Here is a 22,902-nt window from a genome sequence, read left to right on the forward strand (position 1 = left end):
AAGAAAGTTCTCTTTATAATTACTAACTTAATGTTGCATAGTTTGAAATTTATTTATTGACAACTATACATATTCTTTTTAATATAAATTATAAACATGTTTGTGTTATAGTAGATGCTAGCAGCAGTGCTATTTATGGATTAATTTCTGAAATGCACTACTAATTTCCCATTTTCTGTCATGTAAAAAATTGCTTATAATGTTTTTTCAGGTTTCTCTAGAGGATAAGATGAAAATTTTAGGTAAATAAGACATTTAAATAATGGTCGTTAAAATATGTTAATTTTAGGCTCTAGAACTCATTTCATTTGTTCATTTTTTTCCATAAATATCTTGTTTCCTATAATATATCACCTTATGTTTTGTATTTATTGGTAATCTTTCTCTCAGTTAACTCTTATACCAGTTGTTACAACCAAGTATTTTTTCAGTCATTCTTTCTGCACTTATTAACTGACAAATTTTGTGTAAAGATCAGTTTCTTTCCTTTTTTAAATATTTGGTTTTCTTTGTGAACTCATGAATTATTTTTTACCATTATTATAATTTATCATCATCAGTATTATTTTGGATGTCCAGATTGTCCCCAATTTGTTTTGTGGAAGTTTTCTCTAGTCACATTCATGCATCCTTTCAATAAGTTTTCTTTTATCTTTTAACACTTCTTTGCTCTCTGGAACAATACGTACCAGGTTCATCTTGTATTTTCATTAGTCTGTTAATGCTGAGGATCTTCATTTGCTCTATTCTAAAGTAAACACTTGTTGTAGAATTACTCCATTGATACCACATTTAGCAAAAAACCCATCAAGTTCATTATTTCTGGGTTGGGGTTGTGGCTCAGCGGTAGAGTGCATATTATGTTCAACTACAACCAAAAAAATATTCAAAAAAGTGTTTATTTCTGATGATGTGCACCATCTTTTTGTCCAATATATCCTCACTGTATAGTCTGTGCTCCCATTTGTGTCACTTTCTATCCATCAGATATCTCACTGAAGTCACTGTTCTGTGATTAAAAATTACTTGAATTATTTTCCCTCATGTTGGTTATATTATTAATTTTATGTACAGATAGTTTTGTTTCTATATTTGTTTATATTCACTTTTCGAGTTTCCCTTTTTCATTCCTTTTATATTTAAATTTGCTTTTGGAATATTTGAAATATTTGTACGGATACAAAATATATTTTGGAATATGTTAACACAGTTGTGTTAGTCACAAAGATCCATTTCTATCTCTGTAACTTTCATCTTGTTCCATTTCCCTCCACCCTCATCTTTCTTTTAGAAAGCCATTTTCATTAATTTCTTTGTGTCCCTCCCTCATTGTGTGTGTGTGTGTGTTTCTTTCTTAAACACAAAAGGTTTTCTTAAAGAAGGAGTTTCTTGTGTTTTTTTTTTGTTTGTTTTTTAGCTTTTGTATGCTTTCAAAATAGCATTCATTTTGATGTATCCTGAAAGTTTTATTTTTTATATTTCTTTATCCTTTATAACTAGGAGGTCCTGGACGATCTACCATGCCAACCCCAGGAAATACTGCAGCTTTTCGTGCTTCGCTCTGGACCAATATGGAGAAACTTATGGATCATATCTGTGCTATATGTGTACAGGTAAATATTTCACGGGATGCAAAAAACATTGATTATTAACTCACTCCTGGTTATTCAAAATTGTATCATTTGGGGCAGGTTTTTTAAAATCTGAGCATTCAGCCAGGTCTTCTGTTCCACTCTTGGAATCCCACCCATTTGGGAGGCTGAGTTGGGAAGATCACAAAAGGCCAGCCTGGGAAATTAGTGAGATACTGTCTTAAAATAAAAAATAATTTTAAGCAAATACTCTCTAGCAGAGCAGCCCTGAATTTAATACTAACCCCCACAATCTCTTAGCATTCAAACACCTCATTAACTGATTTTAATATGTGTAAAGCTCTAGCACAATGCCATTTCCTTTCCCTTATAAGTGTAATTGTTTGTCATAGATGTCAGCAGCAATACTATTTACAGAGTAGTTTCTGAAATGTACCTTGTTTTACCTTGTTTGTTTGTTTGTTTTTAAGTACCCTAGCTTTACATTTGTCTTATTTAAAAATACCCAATTATATATACTCTTACTTCTCCCTCCCTTACAATCTTTTTTAGGTGCAGCATCTACAAAAAGTATTAACTAAGAAGAGGGATCCTGTTTCACACATTTGTTTCATTGAAGAAATAGTCAAGGTATATTTAAACAAAGCTGTTTTTACATCTTCCTTTAAGAAGGTAGAAAGATATGTACCAGGATCATTTGTGTTACTCCCTTACAGCACCTGCATATCCATTGGCAGTAGGGAAACTTATTTATTGACAACTATACATATTCTTTTTAATATAAATGTGAACATGTTTGTATTATAGTAGATGCTAGTAGCAGTCCTATTTATGGATTAATTTCTGAAATGCACTACTAATTTCCCATTTTCTGTCATGTAAAAAATTACTTACAATGTTTTTTCAAGTTTCTCTGGAGGATAAGATGAAAATTTTTGGTAAATAAGACATTTAAATAATGGTCATTATAATATATTCATTTTAGGCTCTAGAACTCATTTCATTTGTTCATTTTTTTCATAAAGCACATTGCTTTATTCATTTTCCATGTTCTGAAATTTCCCTTCTGTCATTTGCAAATCTGCTAGCCTCATAGACTATAAGAATATCTTCCAAGCATAGGGATACTTAATCTTACATCTCATTCATTATTTTTGATGGGTTTTTTATTATTAAAAGAATAATTAATCTGTATTTTATTTATTATTAAGTCCTAATGTCTAGTACTCCCCCCCCCCAAAAAAAAAAAGGTTTTTCAGGTTTCCATCATCATAGTATAGGTAGTTTCACACGTAAGTTCACAGTTTTTAAATATTTTATATACTGTAGTGAGGTAATTTGTCACACCAAGTTTGGTGATTTACTGAAAACAGTTACAGGATCCAACCTATATTTGTACTCAGGCCTATGATTTATTCCAGTGAAAGGATATGAAGCATAATGAGCAAAGAGGAAAGGTATATGGAGCAAGGTCCAAAGGAAACCAGGTACAAGCTTCCAGGAGTCCTTGGGCTCTGGAGTTACATGAAGCTGGTTTAATTCCTGCAATAGGAATTAATGTTATGATAGCATGATAGGATGTTTCCACTAAGGAAGCCCTCCTTGAAGGAACTGTCCTGGGTTTTTCTCAAGGACTAGTGACTGCCTAAGATGGACCAAAATTCTAGACTCACTGAAGAAAAGCAGATGTTCAGCATAAACCACATTTTTTATACAGCTTACGTAAAGTGAGCAACTTTTATCAGTTTGAGAATCATGGTATCCCTTACAAAACCAAGGACTGAGCTTGCAAGTTGGCCTTTCTATGGCCATTTCAGATCTACTATGTTAGTTAATTTCTGCACAATTTACTGAACATTAGCACATATTTATTTACTTCACCCTTATTTCTACTTGACTTTCAATTGTATAAAAGAAGGAATAAGGTATTTTTGTCCATTTGTAAAGTCACTAACTTTTTTGCATTTGCTAATGGATAGGATAATTAATATCAGACCTTCATTTTTATAGGCAAACAACTATATATGTGCTGTTTTCACCCATTTGTTGTGATTTGGCCATCTTTACACATAAACTGATTCACTTGTCTCTATGTGCAGTGACCACATTTAAGGCTTTTACTATTTAATTATTTTGTATTTTTAATTCCCCTTTAACAGCTAATAGTCTACAGTCAACGTAAGAATAATTTTAATGAAACTATTTCTATAAAGGAAAGATTTTCTTTCATGTACAAGCTAGAGTCAAAAGGAAGAGAAAGGTCGGGGGAATCTCATTGAATTGAAAGAGAGATCAGTAGAATAGAGGAAAGGAACCAGGGGAAGAGAGGGAAGGGGGAAGGAACAGGAAAAATACTGGAGAATGATGTTGACCAAATTATATTGCCATATTGTGTGTATATATGAATATATAATGAATCCAACCATTATGTACAGCTATAATGCACCAATGAAAATGGAGAGGAAAAGATTAAAATAAAGAAGTAATAGTGGTACTAAAGAGGCTTATGTTTGTGATACTATTATATTGTGCAGTTTTTTTACATAAAAACTCAGATCAGTGCTTGTCAACAATAAATTATTATAGTAAATGAAAATTGGCAATTTGTGTAGGCCAGATTTTAAATGCATTTGATTCAATGAGTTTGTAATTTATAGTTTGCAAATTATGATGGAATTCCTATGTTTAATGTCTACTTGCTAGCTTGTTTCATTTATACATAAAGTTTTATTTTATATTTTCCTTTGTTAAATAATTTTTCTAATTATTATCCTTTTGCTGTAGTTTAATATTTGTAGATTTTTAAAAAAATATTTGCTTTTGTTTTTTAGAGCAGCTTTAAGTTATAAAAACGCTGAGCACAAAGTATGGATGTTATGCATTATGCAAATCTCATGTACCATACAAAGCTAACTAAGGCTAAGAGCAAATTCTCAAGTAAATGTGAACCTTAATATAAGTTAATATAAGAATAGTTGTTCATCATTTGTAACAAGGGCATCACACCAATGCAAGATGCATAATGTGTTATGCAAATGTATAATGTCTTGCATCTGACATGAGAGTATATTATACAGAGTAGCCTTCCCAGTTTCCATTCCCCTAAAATTTCCTTACCCTCTACCTATTCACAACTTTCCAACATCCTTCCCCACCCTCTGACGACCACTGATTCATATCTCTAGATTGTCTTTTCCAGAATGTTATATATCGTAGTCATACAATACGAAGCCTTTTCATACTGGCTTCTTTCACTTAGAAATATGCATGTAAGGGGCTGGAGTTCTGGCTCAGTGGTAGAGCACTTGCCTAGCATGTGTGAGGCACTGGGTTCAATTCTCACCACCACATATAAATAAATAAAAGTCCATAAACAACTAATTTATATATATATATATATTATATATATATATATATATATATATATATATATATACACACATACATACACACACACATATACATACATACACACACACACATATATATATCGAAATATGCATTAAGGGTTCTGTACATGCTTGCATGGCTTGGTAGCTTATTTCTTTTTATCATTAATTAGAATCCTTTTGTATGCATATACCTCTCTTATTCATCCATTTACCTATTGAATGGCATCTTGATTGCTTCTGAATTTTGCAATTTTAAGTAAAGCTGCTATAAATATTATTGTGTAGTTTTCAATCAATTTTTAAGTCTATGGGATTTTTAGTTCATTTGGGTAAATGAGAGCACTTGCTAGATCATATAGTTAGACTTCATTTAGCTTAAGAAGAAACTGCCAAATTGTTAGAAGTAGCTTTCTCATTTTTGATTCCCACCAGAAACGAAAGTGAGTTCTTGATGCTACACTTATCAACATCATTTGGTATTGTCACTGTTTTGGATTTTAGATAATTCAGTCGTTATGTTGTGGTATCTTATAACTTTAATTTGTATTTCTCTATGAATTTTATAAAATTATGTTCATGGAAAATTTTTTCCTTAAGTTCTAAGACATTTTTATATAGGGGAAAAAAAAACTGGCCTGCCACACTAGTTATTTATTGTGTGTGTGTGTGTGTATTTTATATATATATATATATATATATATATATATATATATATATATATATATTATAATCTGGACTATAGTTATGGTGGAGATTCTTTTTCAGTATTTTAAAATAACTACAATAATTATCTTAAAAGTAAGATAGGTTTTTAGCATTTGGAAAACTGAATCTTAAAGGTCTTCTTTCTTTATACCTGTTCAAGCAAAGTCAAAGGCAAGATAGTATAGTGAATAAGAACTTAAGCTAAGCTTTGTGAATACTGATTATGCAAAGGTTATATAACATTTAGAATCTCAGATATCAAATGGAGATGGTAATACTTATCATAAAACTGTAGTATTATGAGAGAAAATGAAGCAAAATGTAGCTTTAATTCAGAGACTGGCTAGTATAATATTATTTTAGTATTTTTAATCTGAAATTTATATTTAGGGTTCATAAACTAACGAAATGCTAGGTACAAAAAGAACCCTGCCATAATGAAAATCACATTTTAAAAAAGTTTTAATAACATAATTTGCCTGTATATTAATTCATGAAAAATATCAAAAATTTAAATCATTGATCTCATTCTAAAACAAGTCAATATCAGATACTTATTTTAAACATATCAAGATTTGTGTCATTTAAATAAAGTGGATTATGTATGATCTAACATGGTAATTTTGTAGATATAAAAATAGTGAAAATAAGGGGCTGTGGCTGTGGCTGGGCAGTAGAGCAGTTGCCTAGCATGTGTGAGGCACTGGGCTCAATCTTCGGCACCACGTAAAAATAAATAAATAAAATAAAGGTATTGTGTCCATCTACAACTAAAAAAATTAAAAATTGTGAAAATAACTTATTTGTGTGTTATCAAGTCTTGTGAGAATTATTAATTCGTTTATATTCTTTTTTTTTTAAATCAGGGAAAGATAAACATTTGGACTTATTTTAAAGCTTTTAGTTGTCAGCTTAATGTCACCAAATCTGCCTTGGTGTTTGCTAAGCTGTTGATTTTTAAATAACAGAAAAAAACTGTGTGTGCTAGTATTCACTGTTTCTATACTTGATTAGTTGAGAAGGATTTGTTTTAGATGTCTATCATGTCAAAGAATATAAAGCAATCGTAATTGGGTCAAATTATATCAAATATAATAAAATCTTAGGGATATTTTAAGTGTAGAGCCTTTTGAATTGAGGTAACTTAAATTGAAGTAACTATTTCATTTTCTGCTTAATTTAATAAATGCCCTGGATGACTTGTAAAATTAGACTGCTATCTTTGGTTCATATGATCATTAGAAAACATACCTATCTGTTCATATAATTCATAACATTTTTATGCTTAATGTTCTTTTTCTGTTACTCTATTGTATTTTCTAAACCTTGCACAAATGGATAGATCATTTATTTTTTAAATGAGAATTTTTGGCCTATTTTCAGACATTTAGAAGATTAATTTTGATATCTTTTAAAACCAGCTAAGAGTTCACTGTATAATCATTAATACTGCGTATAACACTTTGCTTGAAATGAATGTAGCAAATTATTGACAAATTATTCAGAAATACATAGTGGAATACAGGTTGTAGATTCTCATCTGCAGAATTAAAACACTTTAGCTGTGTGTAGGAGTATAGATATGATACTTTTCATTTTCTAAGCCAGCAATTTTTATTGTCTAACAGAATCTTTTAATCTGTGTGTAGGATGCATTAGGCTAAATTTGGAATGTGTTCAGCATTTTGTGCAGCTATAGTACTAATGAGAATTTTAACTATGAAAAAGAATGTGTTTTCTTTTACCCTTTTAGACATATCAAATGATTTTATAATAGCATTAAAGACTCTACTTAGAAAACTTTAAGGGCACCTAAATTTGAAATTGTTTATTATTGTAAGTAAAATCTTCAACTTTTCTATCTGTGGCTTTTCAATTTGAAATATTGAATAGTGATGAGGTAGTAAGATATTTTAAGTCAAATATTATCAGTAAATATTCTTTACATTAGGAGATTTCTACTCTTACTAGTCTGGGGTCCAGATATTCTTAAAGACCCTGTTGCTACAGTACAAACTGATTCGCTATATGTTAGAAAGTTTCAAAGAGTAAAGAATTGGTGGAGCAGGGGCACCACACAAATATATATACATATACAGAAAATAGTTGAGACTACAATGAGAATTTGTGAGCTCAAAGGCAATGCAAAAGATGGGATTGCACTGGGGTCAAATGTCCATAATTAGTGATGGGATGTGCACCCCAGGCTTTAGGGTTATAGCATATTAGAAGAATGACTTAATCCATTTGTGTATAACGAATTGAAGTGCATTCTGCTATCATGTATACATAATTAGAACAAATAAAGAAAGAAAAAAATGAACTTAAGAGTTTTACATTAATGAGTGAGTTCTCAGAAAGGCTTTTTGGAACATATACTTTTATTAAGTTGTATTTTTGTGAGGGAGTGTGTTCTGGGGCTTCCTATTCTATCTTGTGGATATCATTCAATCCTTTTTAAAAACAAATTTTTAAAATTATTTTACTTTTTTATTCCTGCCTATTTTCTAAAGAAAGGAACAATGGGCAAATTTGTACTTACTGTTTGATTGATAAATAGTTGGGAAAGAAAGAAAACAATACATAGGTAGTTTAAAACTTAATTTCATGCTGGGTGGTGCGGTGCATGCCTGTAATCCCAGCAGCTCTGGGGGCTAAGGCAGGAGGATCACGAGTTCAAAGCCAGCCTCACAGATGCTAAGCAACTCAGTGAACCCTGTTTCTAAATAAAATACAAAACAGGGGTGGGGAATGTGCCTCAGTGGTTAAGTGCCCCTAAGTTATTCCCAGTTCCCACCTCCCCCCATCCCTGGAAAAATTAATTTAGTTTTTATTAGTTCATTATTTAGTATGTCAGTTTTATTGACTAGAGGGAGTTTTATCAAAGAATGCTAATATGTTGATGTTATAAAGCAAGCATTATAGTGTTTCGTTTTAATCAACTCTCTTGACTTCTTTAACATATTAACTGCAGATCCTTAAGAATTTAAACTTGAATTTTAATCAATTTGTAAATATATGTTAAAATGGATGCTTTTTTATGCATCCCTTATGATGTGTATAAATCCATCTTTATAATCCCATCAAACCCATCATAAGGTGAAAATATCATTAAGTTTTCCAAATGTATTTTGCATACCTCACCTGTAAAATATCATAGCTTATCAACACAGAACTCCACAGAATATTGGTTATTTTCCTTTATAATTATATGGCTAACTTGGAGCTGTGACATGCTGGTGCTGCTCACTATCTTGAGAGAATCATTGTAGATATTGCTAGCCTGGGAAAAGATCAAAATTCAAAATTGCAAAATAGTTTTCATTGAATGTGTATCAATTTTGCAGCATTGCAAAATCAAAATGTCATAATTAGAACCATTGTCAATTGGGGCCATCTGAATATTAATGATTATTTAAAATTTTAATAGTTTATGAAGACTTTCAGGGTCTATGAAAATATGTTTTGACTTCATATGGTGAATATTAAAAAGCTTTTATGCAAATGATGACTTGAGGTAGCTTGATTAAAGTGAGAAGTATACAAAAAGGATGAAACATTATTCTTTTGATAAACTGAAGGGGAAAGAACAGTGTAATATGTGGTTTGAGAGGCCAAGAGAGTTATATGTTATATGTATTTTGAACTTTTTCTTAAGCACAAGTGATATGATCATATTTATAATTTGTAAACATGATGTTAACTGCACCATAGTCTGTAGATTGGAGGGTGCCAACCATAGAGAAAAGTAAACTGTTGACAGTGATTCAGAAAAAGATAACATGATCATATTAATTTGTGAGGGATGCTGCAACAAAGTACCACAGATTGAGTGGAATAAACAACAGAAATTTATCTTTTTACATCCTAGAGCCTGGAGATCTTAGATGAAGGTTTCAGCAGGGTAGGTTCCTGTGTGGTATATGAGTGAAGGATTTGTTCTAGGCTTCTTTCTTTGGTGTGTAGATTATTATCCTCTTTTGTCTTCCTTCTGTATGCATGTGTCCAAATTTCCTCTTTTTCTAAAGGTACCATTTTTATTGTATCAGGGACTCTCCTAATGACCTAATTTTCATTTAATTAATTTAAACACCTTGTGTCCAATGCATCCATATTCTGAGGTACAAGGGATTATGACTTCAACAGAAAAATTTAAGGGAATTCAATTTAGCTTAAACAGTTGAATGAAATTTGAGTGAATCGATTTGAGAATTACTCAGAAGCTAAAACTTGCAGAAGTGGTGAGATGGAGAATAAGGTTTCAAGGATGATAAGACTTCTGGTAGGTAGCGGTGACTTCATTGTGAGTGCAAATTGAGAAGCACATTTAGAGGAATAATGATGAGTTCTGTATGGCATGTGCTTGCTTTTAGGTGCTCAGATATCCATATCTCACCTGTAAAATATAATAGATGTCATTTAGGCAGTTTATTTATGTCTGGGATAGAGACATAAATTTGGGAGATCTCAGTTATTGAGGGCAAGGGTGGGGATGTAGCTCAGCGATGTAGAACTTCCCTAGTATGTGGGAAACACTGTGCTCAATCTCCAGCACTGAGGGGGGAAAAAGAAAGAAAAAACAGAGAAAAGGCAGTTATAGATGTCATTAGAAGCTTGCCTAGCATGTGTGATACCATGAGTTTAATCTCCAGTACTGGGTAAAATAGTAAAAAAAAAAAAATTCACAATATTTATGTAGAAGCCTATTTTCTTAAGTCAAGTATACATTTTGAGATGGGGAAAGATAGTATAATTTCTACCTATAAATTTTTTCAAGTATTTTAAACTATTTTTGTGTATTTTATATTATACATATTTTATGTCATGCTTATAATTTATAAACAATAAGTAAAAATGTTAGCATGTGAGTGTGGTGAGGGAAGCTAAGGAAACAATGTTTTGAGGAGAATATGATTCTAAATTGAATTTCAGCGACAATTCAAAAAAATTAATTTTGCTTATTGAATTTTTAAAATACTAATTAACCATGCATTCTAACAGGTGCAATTTAACCCCAAGAGGGAGAAAATAGTTCTAATTTTTATGTTGGGGAAGGTATAGGCACAAAATTCAGACATTACGATAGTTCATTGCCTCCAAAATTGAACCCTGTTTTATAAAATCTTATTCCTTAGTATTTATCTTCTCTTTTTAAGGAATTTCTCCTCTCATGCCCCCTGTCTCAGAGGTAAAGGTAGATTGTATCTTCTTTCTCATGCTCATCCCTCTTGTTTCTACATCTACTCATCTCTTATAATACATGTGTTATATATAAGCATAATTTATGCTATGCATAAGGATTATACACTAGCTATATGTAATTTATATAAAATTTCATTTCTCCTTCAGAAACATGTATTATAAGTATATAACTATAGTTAATTATTTAATTTTATCTTTAGGGGGAGTGATGATAAAGAAAAAATGACTGATCTGCAGTAAACTATTTGGAAAGAGTTTTAAAATCCTTTAACACTGTAGCTTAACAGTGATCTCTAGGGAAGGGCATGTGATCAGGAATTTGAGTATGAAGTGGAACATTTACTTTTTAACCTACATATTGCAGTGTCAAATATTTTTACATTGAGAATTGACTATTTGATTTAAAATTAACACTTAAATGTCTATATTACTCTGAAATAGTCAAAAGAAACAAGAAACCATCACTTTGATCCTTTCATCCAGAGATAACTCTGTTAACATTCTGGAAAAGAATCTACTGAATGGTATACAAAATGGTATTTTGTTTTGTTTGTTTGTTTTGTGATGCTGGGGATCAACCCAGGGCTCTTTTCATGTTAGGCAAGCATTATACCACTAAACTATATGCATAACACCCCTGCCATCATTTTTACAGTTTTTATTTGTTCTATTTCAGGATGTATTGATAATGTGACTACTCTTAGTGTTTTATAAAACTCAATGTATGATAACTTGTATTTTTGTTTTCTCTCTGAACAAAATGTATAAAAATTCAATATTTTGATTTTTAACTGAAATTCTTTTGATTGTATAAAGTTTTTCATTTTGCTTTGTGGTATTGAAGTCCATATTTAATTTCTATATCTTCTTTCTTTTGTAATCAAACACAGCAAAACATTTTCCCCTGAAGGGTACTTTTCAGCAAAGGGAATCTTTTCTTTGTCTTATTGCTAGGATTCCTCTCCTTTGACTAAGATGATTAAGAACTAACTCAAAATTGCAGTGTACTTGGTGTCTTTGATCAGATCTGCAGGCTTCCTTAATCTACATGATCTCTCCACAGGAATCTCTGGCACAGACTTTTTGCTAAGTATTTTACATCTTTTTTTTTTTTAATTTTAGTTTTGCTTCATTGGCTTTCCTCTAACCTCTTCTCAATAAGCATGCTTAGAAACACTTCATCAAGGACCAAAGAGTGATACTGCTGATTCCTCCTCTCCCCTGCCCGTGTCTTGAAGGTAGAAGGTAAAGGTAGTTTGTATGTTCTTTCTCAGGCTCATCTCTCTTCTCTTTTTTCTACATCTACTCATTTCTTTCTTTTCCTCCACTGACAGGAAGACCTCTCCGAGGTCTACCATCTGAGAACAAACAGACAACAGCAACAACAAGAAAAATAAAAACCTGGGTTCTTTAACACACACACATACACACACATTCATATTCATATTCATTCTCTCTCTCTCTCTCTCTCTCTCTCTCTCTCTCTCTCTCTCTCTCTCTCTCATTTATGGTTAGCTGCCTTATATCTCTACTTCCCTGTTTCTGTTTTGTCCCAAACTGCTAAATTAAGCTTTCACTCTACCCAAATAATTCTTAATGCAGTCCAATGATCCAGTCACTAAATCCTGCTGCCTACTTTTTAAGCCCTGTTTAACTTGACTCTTGAGGTGATTGACCATTTCTTCTGCCTTAAATTTCTCCTCCCTCAGCTACTCTCACTCTTCAGAATTTTTCATTGATTCTTCTTTCTCCTTCTACCCCTCCTTTTAAAGTGTTTTACTTATAAAATTTGAAAAATATAGCAAACTATAAAATTAGAGTATAGGACAGTGATACAAGGGCAAGCTCACATATGCCAACAGTTTCTACCACCTCTAGTTGTTGATTTCATGTAAATCTGTTTCTGTAGTCTCAATCTTGCTCTTGTGCAAGCAATTTCCACATGGATGCCTGACAGGTTCCAGAGGCCCAAGTTTACATGAACTCATCTCTCGATCTATCTGATACTCATCCTGAAGTTTCATTTTAATTGCATAATCTCTGTGCTTCTGGTCCTTCATGAACATATCTAGTCCCAGACCTTCTTAAATACATGTAAATCTTCTTATGGCCTACTCTTGGTACTCCTCTATTCCTATGGCCAGAGAAAAGTCCCTTTCACCTAGATTTTTTTTTTCCAGTGAATTTCTAACTGATCTCATTGACTACAGGCTCACCACCACCCCATTATACTACTATTCATCTTCCATGTTACTATCAGAGTGATTTTTCCTAAACCACAAACTTGGTCATAATATTCATTCATGAAAATCCTTAGTAGTTGACTGGTATCTGTGATGAATTCAAGTGTGCCTTTATCTGACCCTTGTCTTTGTCTAACCCTAATCCCTTTCTCCTGAATGTTCACTGTTTACTCATGGAATGAATTGCTTTTTCATATCTCTGTATGTTCATCTCTCTGTCTGGAATGCTCTCTACTTGCTCTTTACCATGAAAGATTGACTAGAATAAAAATCTTATAATTATCCCTGTTGTTTACATGAGGAAACCAAATCTGAGAAAATGAAGTCACCTACCCAAGGACACAGAGCCAATATATAGTGGCAGAACTGAATATAAGTCAGGGTTTTCTGACGTCATAGTTAGTTTGAAGGTTTTGGACCTTATTCTGTGTGCAACAAGAAGCCATCAAATATATTTGAGCAAGGAAATTCATCATATGTTCTGGATTATAAAGGTATAGAAACCAAATATCTACTTTGAAAACCAAATTCTTATTCAAAGTTTCTTTGTGTACATTTAATTTTGTTACAAATCAATGAGAAAAGCAAAGGCTGACTTTTAATTCTAAATAATAGATTCATCCAAACAGAAAACTTTTGCTATTCCTGATTTTCTATATGTATTCTACTTGTATGAATAATATGTATCTGATTTTGGTTTTGTGGTACTGGGAATTGAGCCCAGGTTGCTTTACCATGAAGCTACATCTCCAGCCCTTTTTATTTTTTATTTTGAATCAGGGTCTCACTTTGTTGCTGCCTAAGCCTTCCAGGTAGTGGGGATCATGAGTATAAGCCACCATGCCCAGCTCCAACTTGTTTAAATAGCAAACTTTTCCCTGAATTGATCTAATAACATAATTGCATTGTACTTCTTGAAAGTAAGACAGTATTTGGTATAAATTATAAATAGATTAATGTCAAATATTAGTTGACATCAAATTAGATTAAAATTTAGTTAAATTAATTATGTTTCAAAATACATAGAACAAGTATGTAACTGACTAATTTTACTTGAAATAATGAAATGATTTTATTTATTTTTATTTTTTCTTATTCTAAGAAATTACATTTGTATAATATATTGTAGTTTTGACCATAACATTTTTAATAATACTTTAATAATTAAAACGAATATATTTTATTTAGATTTTGGCACAGTATATATATACTGTATATTTATTATCTATGCCAAATGGACACTTTATAAACCTATATATCATATACCTACATGTGTATATATTTAATATATATGTATGTTTTATATTAACATAATGTCCTACTTACAAATCTGCTTTTTTTCTTATTATTTCCCACACCTTTCACAACCCTCTGAATCTGCTTCATCTTTTTTCATCTAAGAACATTTCATACCCATTCTTTTTCCAATAACTATCTGTCCTCTTGCATCTTTGATATGCATCTTTGGTAACTGGCTCTAGCTCTTAATATATTTTATTTATTCATTTATTTGTTTTGGTACTGGGAATTGAACCCAGGGGTGCTTTACCATGGAGCTGCATACTTAGTGTTTTTTATCTTTTTAGTTTGAAAAAGGGTCTCAACTTGCTGAGACCCTTTTTCAAATTTGACAAATTGCTAAGATTGACCTAGAACTAATGATTTTCCTGCCTCAGCTTCCTTTGTTGCTGGGATTATAGGCATGCACCATTGTGCCCAATCTCTAGGTTTTAAGTTATAACTCATCAGGATTGACTGATTGGTAGATTATTGATTCATTCATTTACTCAACAATTGTTTTAGGGTTCCTCAGAGAAACAAAACTAATAAGATATAGGTAGGTGGACACATAGCTAGAATGATTGATTGATTGCAAGTAGTTGACTCACCAGATCAGGAAAACTAATAATCTCCAAGATCTAAATTCAGCAAGAGATAGAGCCAGGGGAGGTGATGGTGTATTTGAGTTCAAGGACTGGTAGACTGGATACCCAGAAAGAGCCAAAAGAGCCAACGTTGTTCAAGTTGGGAGGCAAGAAAAAGTCAAATGTTCCAACCCAAAGGCAGTTAGGAGAATTTTCTTTTACTCCAGCCCTTTTATTCTATTTAAGGTCTTCAACTAATGTCATATAGCCCACTAACATTGAGGAAGGCAATCACTTTTACTCAGTTTGCTGATTCAAATGTTAATTTCAACCCTACCCACCTTTTTAAAAAAAAAAAACTTTTTTTTTTTTGCATACACACACGTTGTAGATGGACAGGCTTTATTTTGTTTATTTATTTTTATGCACTGCTGAGGGTGGAACCCAGTGCCTTACATGTTCGAGGCAAGCACTCTGCTGCTGAGCCACAATGCCAGCCCATCCCTTCCCACCTTTACAGACACACCCAGAATAATTTTTGACCAAATATCTGGGCATCCTATAGCCCAGTAAAGTTAATGCATAAAATTTATCAACACAGAATAATTTATTAGTTATAAGATTATGTACACTGAAGATGATCAAGATAAATTGCTTATTAAAAATAGTAGCAATGTTGACAAATGTTGATAATAGTGCTTACTGTGCCAGGCACTTTTTTAAGTACTTCATAAGTATTAACTCAATATAGAGATGGTTTTCCATTTTACAGATAAGGAAGCTGAGGTATAGCAAAAGTAACTTATTCAAAGTCACACAACAAGTAAATGAATTTGAACCTTTGTATTATGGCTTCCTTAGTAAATTATGCCTATGGTGTACATTCTCTTGCTCTTCCAGTTGTTAACTGGTATTTTCACTCTGTATTATAATGTTACACAAACACTGGTAATGTGGTGGTTGCTTGAGTTTAACCTAAATTTTTAACCTAAAGGTTTAACCTACATTAACTAGTACTTATTTAGGAAATAATTATATAATATTATGTTTAGATCTTGATATTGATATTTAACTTATAAATTCTTAAAGTTCAGAATTCTAAATTATTTTTTTAACAGTAGCCTCAGAAAATATATTTGAATTTTGGTCTTTGCAAAGTGAGAAATGTGAGATCATATAAGGTTAAGCTGTTTTTGGAAAAAAAAAAAAGAATGTAACCTTTGATAGACTTGAAATCAGAATCTGTAGTATTCAAGCCACTGGGGAAGATAAAAGCAAACAAAGATTCTGCAGAGCACAGAAAACAAAGGAACCAGAAAGACAGCATAATATGAAATGATGAAAGCAAGAACAACCTATTAGCTAAATATATTTGAGTTATAATTTCTTACTAAATGACAACATTTGTGATTTAAATAGAATTAAAATATTACTTTTAAAAGTCACATCAAAAGGCAAATAATAGAATAAATGGATTAATAAACATTTTTCAAAGGAAAGCAGAAAAGTTAATAATAAGTTTGGATAAACAAGACAAATAATAACGTATTTGAATAAAGTATCACAAACTTTCACTTTGAAATTTGAAATAACGGATAATTGTTGAGGAAAATGTAATTAATTGAAGAAGTAGAATGCATGAATAAATCAATTCATTTACATTTTCTTCAGTTACCAACAAATTATCTTGAAAACATTTTTTACTCTTTTAACTAGTGAAATTCCTTCACATTTTTGTGGAAGGAAAATATCACGGCCTATGATAGTTATCTGAAATATACATTAAAATAACCTTTTTGAAATAAGGAAAGTAATTCATTTCATGAGTCATGTTTAATTCTCCCTCCAAAGTAAATGACTAGGAGCCTTAGAGATGTAGTTCAGTGGTAGAGCCCTTGCTTTTTCTTATGTAAGACCTTGGGTTTGATCCCTAACACCACAGAAACAAACAAACAAACAAAAAAACAAACTAAACAGCTAGGGTACTTCTATGAACACATATGCATATACTCAAAAAGGAAAATTGGATCAATTGTTGCTTAAGAATGTAAATGTAGAATTTTCAGATGAAAGAAAATTATTATTGTTAAAATAATTGTAATTATCTACATTATGAAACTAAATAGGTAGGACTAATATCAGTAATAGAGGGGTCCTATAATTTTAGGAAATGTGCAAAATTAATAAACCAGTGTTTCTAATCAGGAAATCCACATAAATGTGCATTTACCTTAGTGCATAAAAACAAATAAAAATAACCTTAATACCCAGTTCGTTTCTATTTTTTAAAATAAATAGAAAATAATCATAAAATTTTTTTAAATTGTGGCACAGCACAACATAAAACCATTCTAACCATTTGTAATTGTGCATTACAATAGTGTCAACGATATATGTATATCTTCTTGTGCAAAAGATCTCTAGAACTTTTTCATCTTCTAAAACCAAAATTCTGTCTATTGAACAACTCTTTTTTCCCCTCCCCAACTTCTGTCAATCACTGCTCTCTACTTCTAAAAGTGGAATTATTCAGTATTTCTTTTTGTGACTGATGTATTTCACTTAGTATAATGTTTGCAAGGTTAATTCATGTTTTAGCATATGAAAGTATTTTCTTTTTAACATGAAATAATATTCCACTATATATATAAAAGATACATAGCATAGGAAACATTTTCTTTATCCACTCATCCACAGATAGACTTTTGGGTTGCTTTTACCTCTTGACTTTTATGGATAATACTACAGTGATATTGAGTGTGCAAATATCCTGCTTTTAGATGTTTACTTGGAAGTGGGATTGCTGAAATACAGTAATTCTAGTTTTAATTTTTTGAGGAACCTCCCTACTTTTTTTTTTTTTTTAATAATGACTGCACCATTTTACTTTCTTTCCCACAGTGCCCAAGATTTTTAGTTTTTCCACTTTCTTGCAATGTTTATTATTTTCAGCTTGTTTTTGGTGGTGGGGGTGGATAATGGGATCCATTTCTCTGATAACTAAAGATGTTGAGCATCTTTAATTTGTTGGCTCTGTTTTTCTTTTGGAAAAAATGTCTGTTCAATTCTTTTACCCATTTTTAATTGGGTTATTTGTTTTTTGTTGTTAATAGATTTTCTTTATATATTCTGGATATTAACCCCATTAGTGTGTGTATGATTAAGGAATATTTCTCCCATTCTTTAGATTTCCTTTTCTTTCTATTGTTTTCTATGCTGTGCCGATGTTTTCAATTTGTGTATTTTTCCTTTTCTTGGTGCCTTTGGTGTCATATTCAGTAATCATTGGAAAATCCAGTGACTTGGGAATCTTTATTTGTATATTTGAGGCCCTTAACATTCCCTACAAGTTTTAGGATGTTTTTTCCTACATTTGCAAAAATTGTCATTGTAATTTTGATTGGGATTGCTTTCAGACAGTAGATTACTTTCATTTATAAACACATTTTAACAATATTAAATCTTCTAATTTGTGAATAGGAAATGTCTTTGCATTTATTTGTCTTCTTTATTTCTTTCAGCAATATTTTGTGATTTTCATTGTAAAAGTCTTGCCTTTTTGGTGAAGTTTATTTTTAAGTGTTTTATTATGGATGCTATTATATGTGATAGTTTTCTTCCTTTTCATATTGTTCATTGTTGGTTTATAAAATGCAACTGATTATTGTGTGTTGATTTTGTATCCTACTGACTTCAAGTATTCCTGTGTGTGTGTGTGTGTGTGTGTGTGTGGTGGGTTAATTACAGTTTTCTACATACTGAGTCATATAATCTTTGAAAGTATGATTTTACTTCTTTGTCAATTTGGATGCTTTTTCTTTCTTTTTCTTGCCTGATTGCTCTGATACGACTTTTAGAATTATGATGAATAGAAGCAGTGAGAATTGGCATGCTGGCCTCATTCTGATCTTAGTGGGAAAGTTTCACATTTGAGTATGATATTGGTAGCTGTGGCCTTTATTATATTGACATAATTTACTTCTAGACGTTGTTTGGTGTGTGTGTGTGTGTGTGTGTTCTTTTGTTTTTTGTTTGGGTACCAGGGATTGAACTCAGGGGCACTCAACCACATCCTCAGCCCTATTTTGTATGTTATTTAGAGACAGGGTCTCCCTGAGTTGCTTACTGTCTCACTTTTGCTGAGGTTGGCTTTGAACTCAGGATCCTCCTGCTTCAGCTTCCCAGCCGCTGGGATTATAGATGTACAACACTGCTCCCAGATGTGTTTTTGAAAGAATTTTTGTCAGAACATGTTTTATGTGCATCAATTGAAGGTGTTTTTTTTTTCCTCCATTTTGTCAATGTTTTAAATTATATTTCTTTGATATGATGAAAAACATCTTTAAGATACTTGAGAAGCAGATTGCATTATGTATAAAATCTTGGCAATCTGAATGTATTTTGTGGTTATTCATAAGGAATAATCAATTATTTGTACAGTTCCCACGTGATTAAATTTAAAGCCATAAGATGTATGAAACAAATTTGTAAGAAACAAATAACATTGAAAATTTCTATGCATATGTATAAAAATCATAAATTGGGTTGGAGCTGTATGTAACTCAGTGGTAGAGTGTTTGCCTAGCATGCATGAGGCACTGGGTTCAATCCTCAGCACCACATAAAAATAAACAAATAAAAAATAGGCATTCTGTCAAACTATCAAAAAAAAAAAGATAAAATGGGCCTGCCGAGTTTGCTCTTTAAAAAAAAAAATCACAAATCAACATTTTTCATTTGTCATTTTGTTCACTTACAACAGTCAAAATTAGAACTTTCTTTTTATGACACTAATAATTTTTGAAATGTTAGACATTTATTTATATTATACTCTTATTTATATTATATTTAAAAGTGATTTCATTGTAACAATATTGAAATATCTTTTTTTTAACAAATGATACTTGGTCTATAATTTTTTGGGGGATGAATACTTTGTAAAGCTTGTTGAAAGTAATAGTAGTAATTTCTGTGGTTTTTGCATTTTGTTTTATCAAATTGTATCTAGGCTTCTACCATTTTCTTGTTAATCATCTTTGATCTAAACATGCTTTGTCTATAATTTTTTTATGGCTTCACAAATTGTCTTCTGTATATCAAAAGATGATGCTGATAATGATAATAATTATTATAATAATAATAGCTACCATTGATTGAAGATTTATTTTTGTCAAGCACTGGCTCAAGACTTTTATTAGTCCTTATAAAAGTTCTGCAGGGTAGGTACTCTTGCAGTTTCTGTTTTACAGATGAGAACATAAGGGCAGGAAATTGTTAGGCAACTTTGCTGAAGATCATGCAACTAGTCAGTGGCAGAGCAGGACAGCAACAGATGATTTTAGCATAAGACATAATTTAAATCATCTATATATTCCCATTTATTCACTCAATAATTTCATTGTTTGATAGGTCAATGACTAAATTTTTTCTTTTAAATAAATTTTCAATATTACTTTTTATGTGTTCAATATTCTTCTTCTTCTCCCTCCCCCACCCAGGATGGGCAACCTGAAATTTTGTATACATTCTGGAATTCAGTTACTCAGAAACTTTCTTCTCAGTTTCATACAGCAACAAATTGTAAGTTTACTCAAATCCACTTCAAGTTTTTTAGTTACTTTAAAATTTGATGTGAATAAGTTTTGCTTTATTTTATTGTTACTTTAAATCCTCTGGGTAATTGCTATTTCTTCTAGATGTTTAGTCCAGAATACTTAGTCATATAAAACAGTTTTATAATTAGTATTTAGAATAAAATTCTCTGAAAGAATAAGTTCATTCTACATAATTCAAACATTGGAAGAACTCTGGATTTTTCCTATATAGAGAATATAAAGCACTTGATGTTGATGAATTAGTTCATGCTTTAGAATTAATTTAATTCTGAATTAAATGATTTTAAAATTTAGAGATTTCACAGCTGTTTCCTTAATGTTAACAATGAAAATTTAATTATAAACATGTAGATAAAATACCTGCCCCATGAATTAAAAGTTGACCACTCAAATTTGATCTGAAAAACTTAATATTAATTCACTATGTCTTGAAATAATAGCACAGGAGTGGTTTCAAAGAGTGAAATGTAAAAATTGGCTAATATAATTGTGTTTGTTTAATTATTGATGATTAAAGCATTGAACGTCCCAAGGCTTTTACAAAAAACTTTGAAGAGTTTGTGTGTAGTTAAATTTTATTCACATACATTTACTAAAAGGATCAATTGTTTGTTAAGTATTAGTCACTGGGAACTCAGAGTTGAATAGACTATGCTACCTGACTTCTTACTTCTGTTTTTAATTAAGTATGTATCAAAGCAGCAACCACAGAGACGGCCTTCATTCTTGTGTGGCCAGACAACCTAAGCAGAGGATTTAATTGGAACTGATTTACTTGCACAAATCCCCTCTATTTATCTTGGAAGAGAATACTGTGCATCTCCTTACATTTGGTTAGCTTTTGTTAGCTTCATTGACCTAAAATTTATATGGAGTAAATATTCACCAATTTTAGACATAAAATTCTAGGGGTCTTGACAGATGCTCACATTTATATAACTGTCATCACCATTAAGATGTAGAATATTGTCATCAGCCAGGTACATGCCTATAATCCCCAGGTTTTGATTAGGATTGCACTGACTCTGTGTGTCAATTTGTAATGAATTTACAACTCAAAATTGCATTTTCTCATCCACAGCATGATATACCTCCCTGTTTATTTAGGTTTTTTATATTTTCATTTATTATTGCTATATGGTTTTTAGTGTCTAGCAAATGATGTCATGAATTTAAAACTATTTCTTACATTTTGATGCTATTATAAATAATGTTGTTTTAAAATTTCACTTTATAAGTATTCATTATTAAATTATATAAATATATTTGATAACTTTATTTTGATCTTCTGTACTGGGAGTTTGCTAATCTTGCTTATTATTTCTAGTAGTTGTTGGAGATTTCTTAGGAATATTCTATACAGATGATCATGTTGCCTGCAAATAAAAAGTTGTGTTTTTTTTTTCAGTCTGGTTAGCCAGCTTTCTTCCTTTTGTTTCCTTCCTCCCGTTAGTCAGCTTTTTCACCACTGCGACCAAAAGGCCTGACAAGAACAATTAGAGGAGGAAAGGCTTATTTGGGCCTCATGGTTTTAGAAATCATAGACCATAGATGGTCAGCTCCATTGCTTTCAGCCTGAGGTGAGGCAGACCATCATAGCAGAAGGATGTGGAGGAAAGAAGCACCTTGGATATGATTGCCAGGAAGAGGAGACAGTTCCACTCACCAGGGACAAAATGAATACCCCAAAGGCATGGATGGCCCCAATGACATACCTTTTCCATCCACACCCTACATTCCTGCTACCCATTTAATTCATTCAAGTAAATTAAGACATTGATTAAGTTAAGGCTATTATAACCCTATCATTTCACTTCTAGATATTTTTGCATTGTTTCACACATGAGCTTTTGGTGAAAACCTCATATTCAAATCATAACACTCCCTTTCTTGCTTTCTTCCTCTTCCCTTCTTTTTCTTTGTATTATTGTAGTGTGTTGAGCCGCTCTGGACAGGAGCTTTGTATGTGGTGAGCCCAGCCATGGGCTGTGTGTGTGTGAATGGTAAGCATTGAGCACACAAATTGGACTGGACTGACGTTGCCCCTTTGGGCTGGCAATGTATGTGTCCTTTTTGCTTGCTCTGCCTATGATCCACACAGCACATGGGATAGACATGGCCTTCCAAGGTGTCATTCTGCTGACAACATGACATCTGGAAGTTAGACTCAACCCCCTGAAACCTGACTCCTTGTCTCATTTGAATAGCTTCTCTGCAATAAAAGGGTTCAGAATGTGCTCCTTGCTCTCTTTCTTGCCTGCCTTGCCTCCTTTGTAGGAGCTGGGTCA

The 22,902-nt window shown here is 31.8% G+C and overlaps 1 protein-coding gene across 5 annotated transcripts in view; it reads left to right on the plus strand.

Annotated features, from left to right (window-relative positions):
• Positions 1-22,902, plus strand: part of Cog5 (component of oligomeric golgi complex 5) — a 374,945-nt gene that overhangs the window by 220,360 nt on the left and 131,683 nt on the right. For all 5 annotated transcript variants that reach the window (XM_046422370.2, XM_046422368.2, XM_046422369.2 and 2 more), the window contains 3 exons: positions 1,501-1,613; positions 2,145-2,222; positions 20,498-20,579. In XM_046422370.2, coding sequence (XP_046278326.1) covers positions 1,501-1,613; positions 2,145-2,222; positions 20,498-20,579 — 273 coding nt within the window. The remainder of the gene's footprint in view (positions 1-1,500; positions 1,614-2,144; positions 2,223-20,497; positions 20,580-22,902) is intronic.

Source organism: Marmota monax, unplaced genomic scaffold, assembly GCF_021218885.2.
Source record: "Marmota monax isolate L192 unplaced genomic scaffold, Marmota_monax_Labrador192_F-V1.1 WCK01_AAM20220418_F8-fsc00027, whole genome shotgun sequence".
Taxonomy (NCBI): domain Eukaryota; kingdom Metazoa; phylum Chordata; class Mammalia; order Rodentia; family Sciuridae; genus Marmota; species Marmota monax.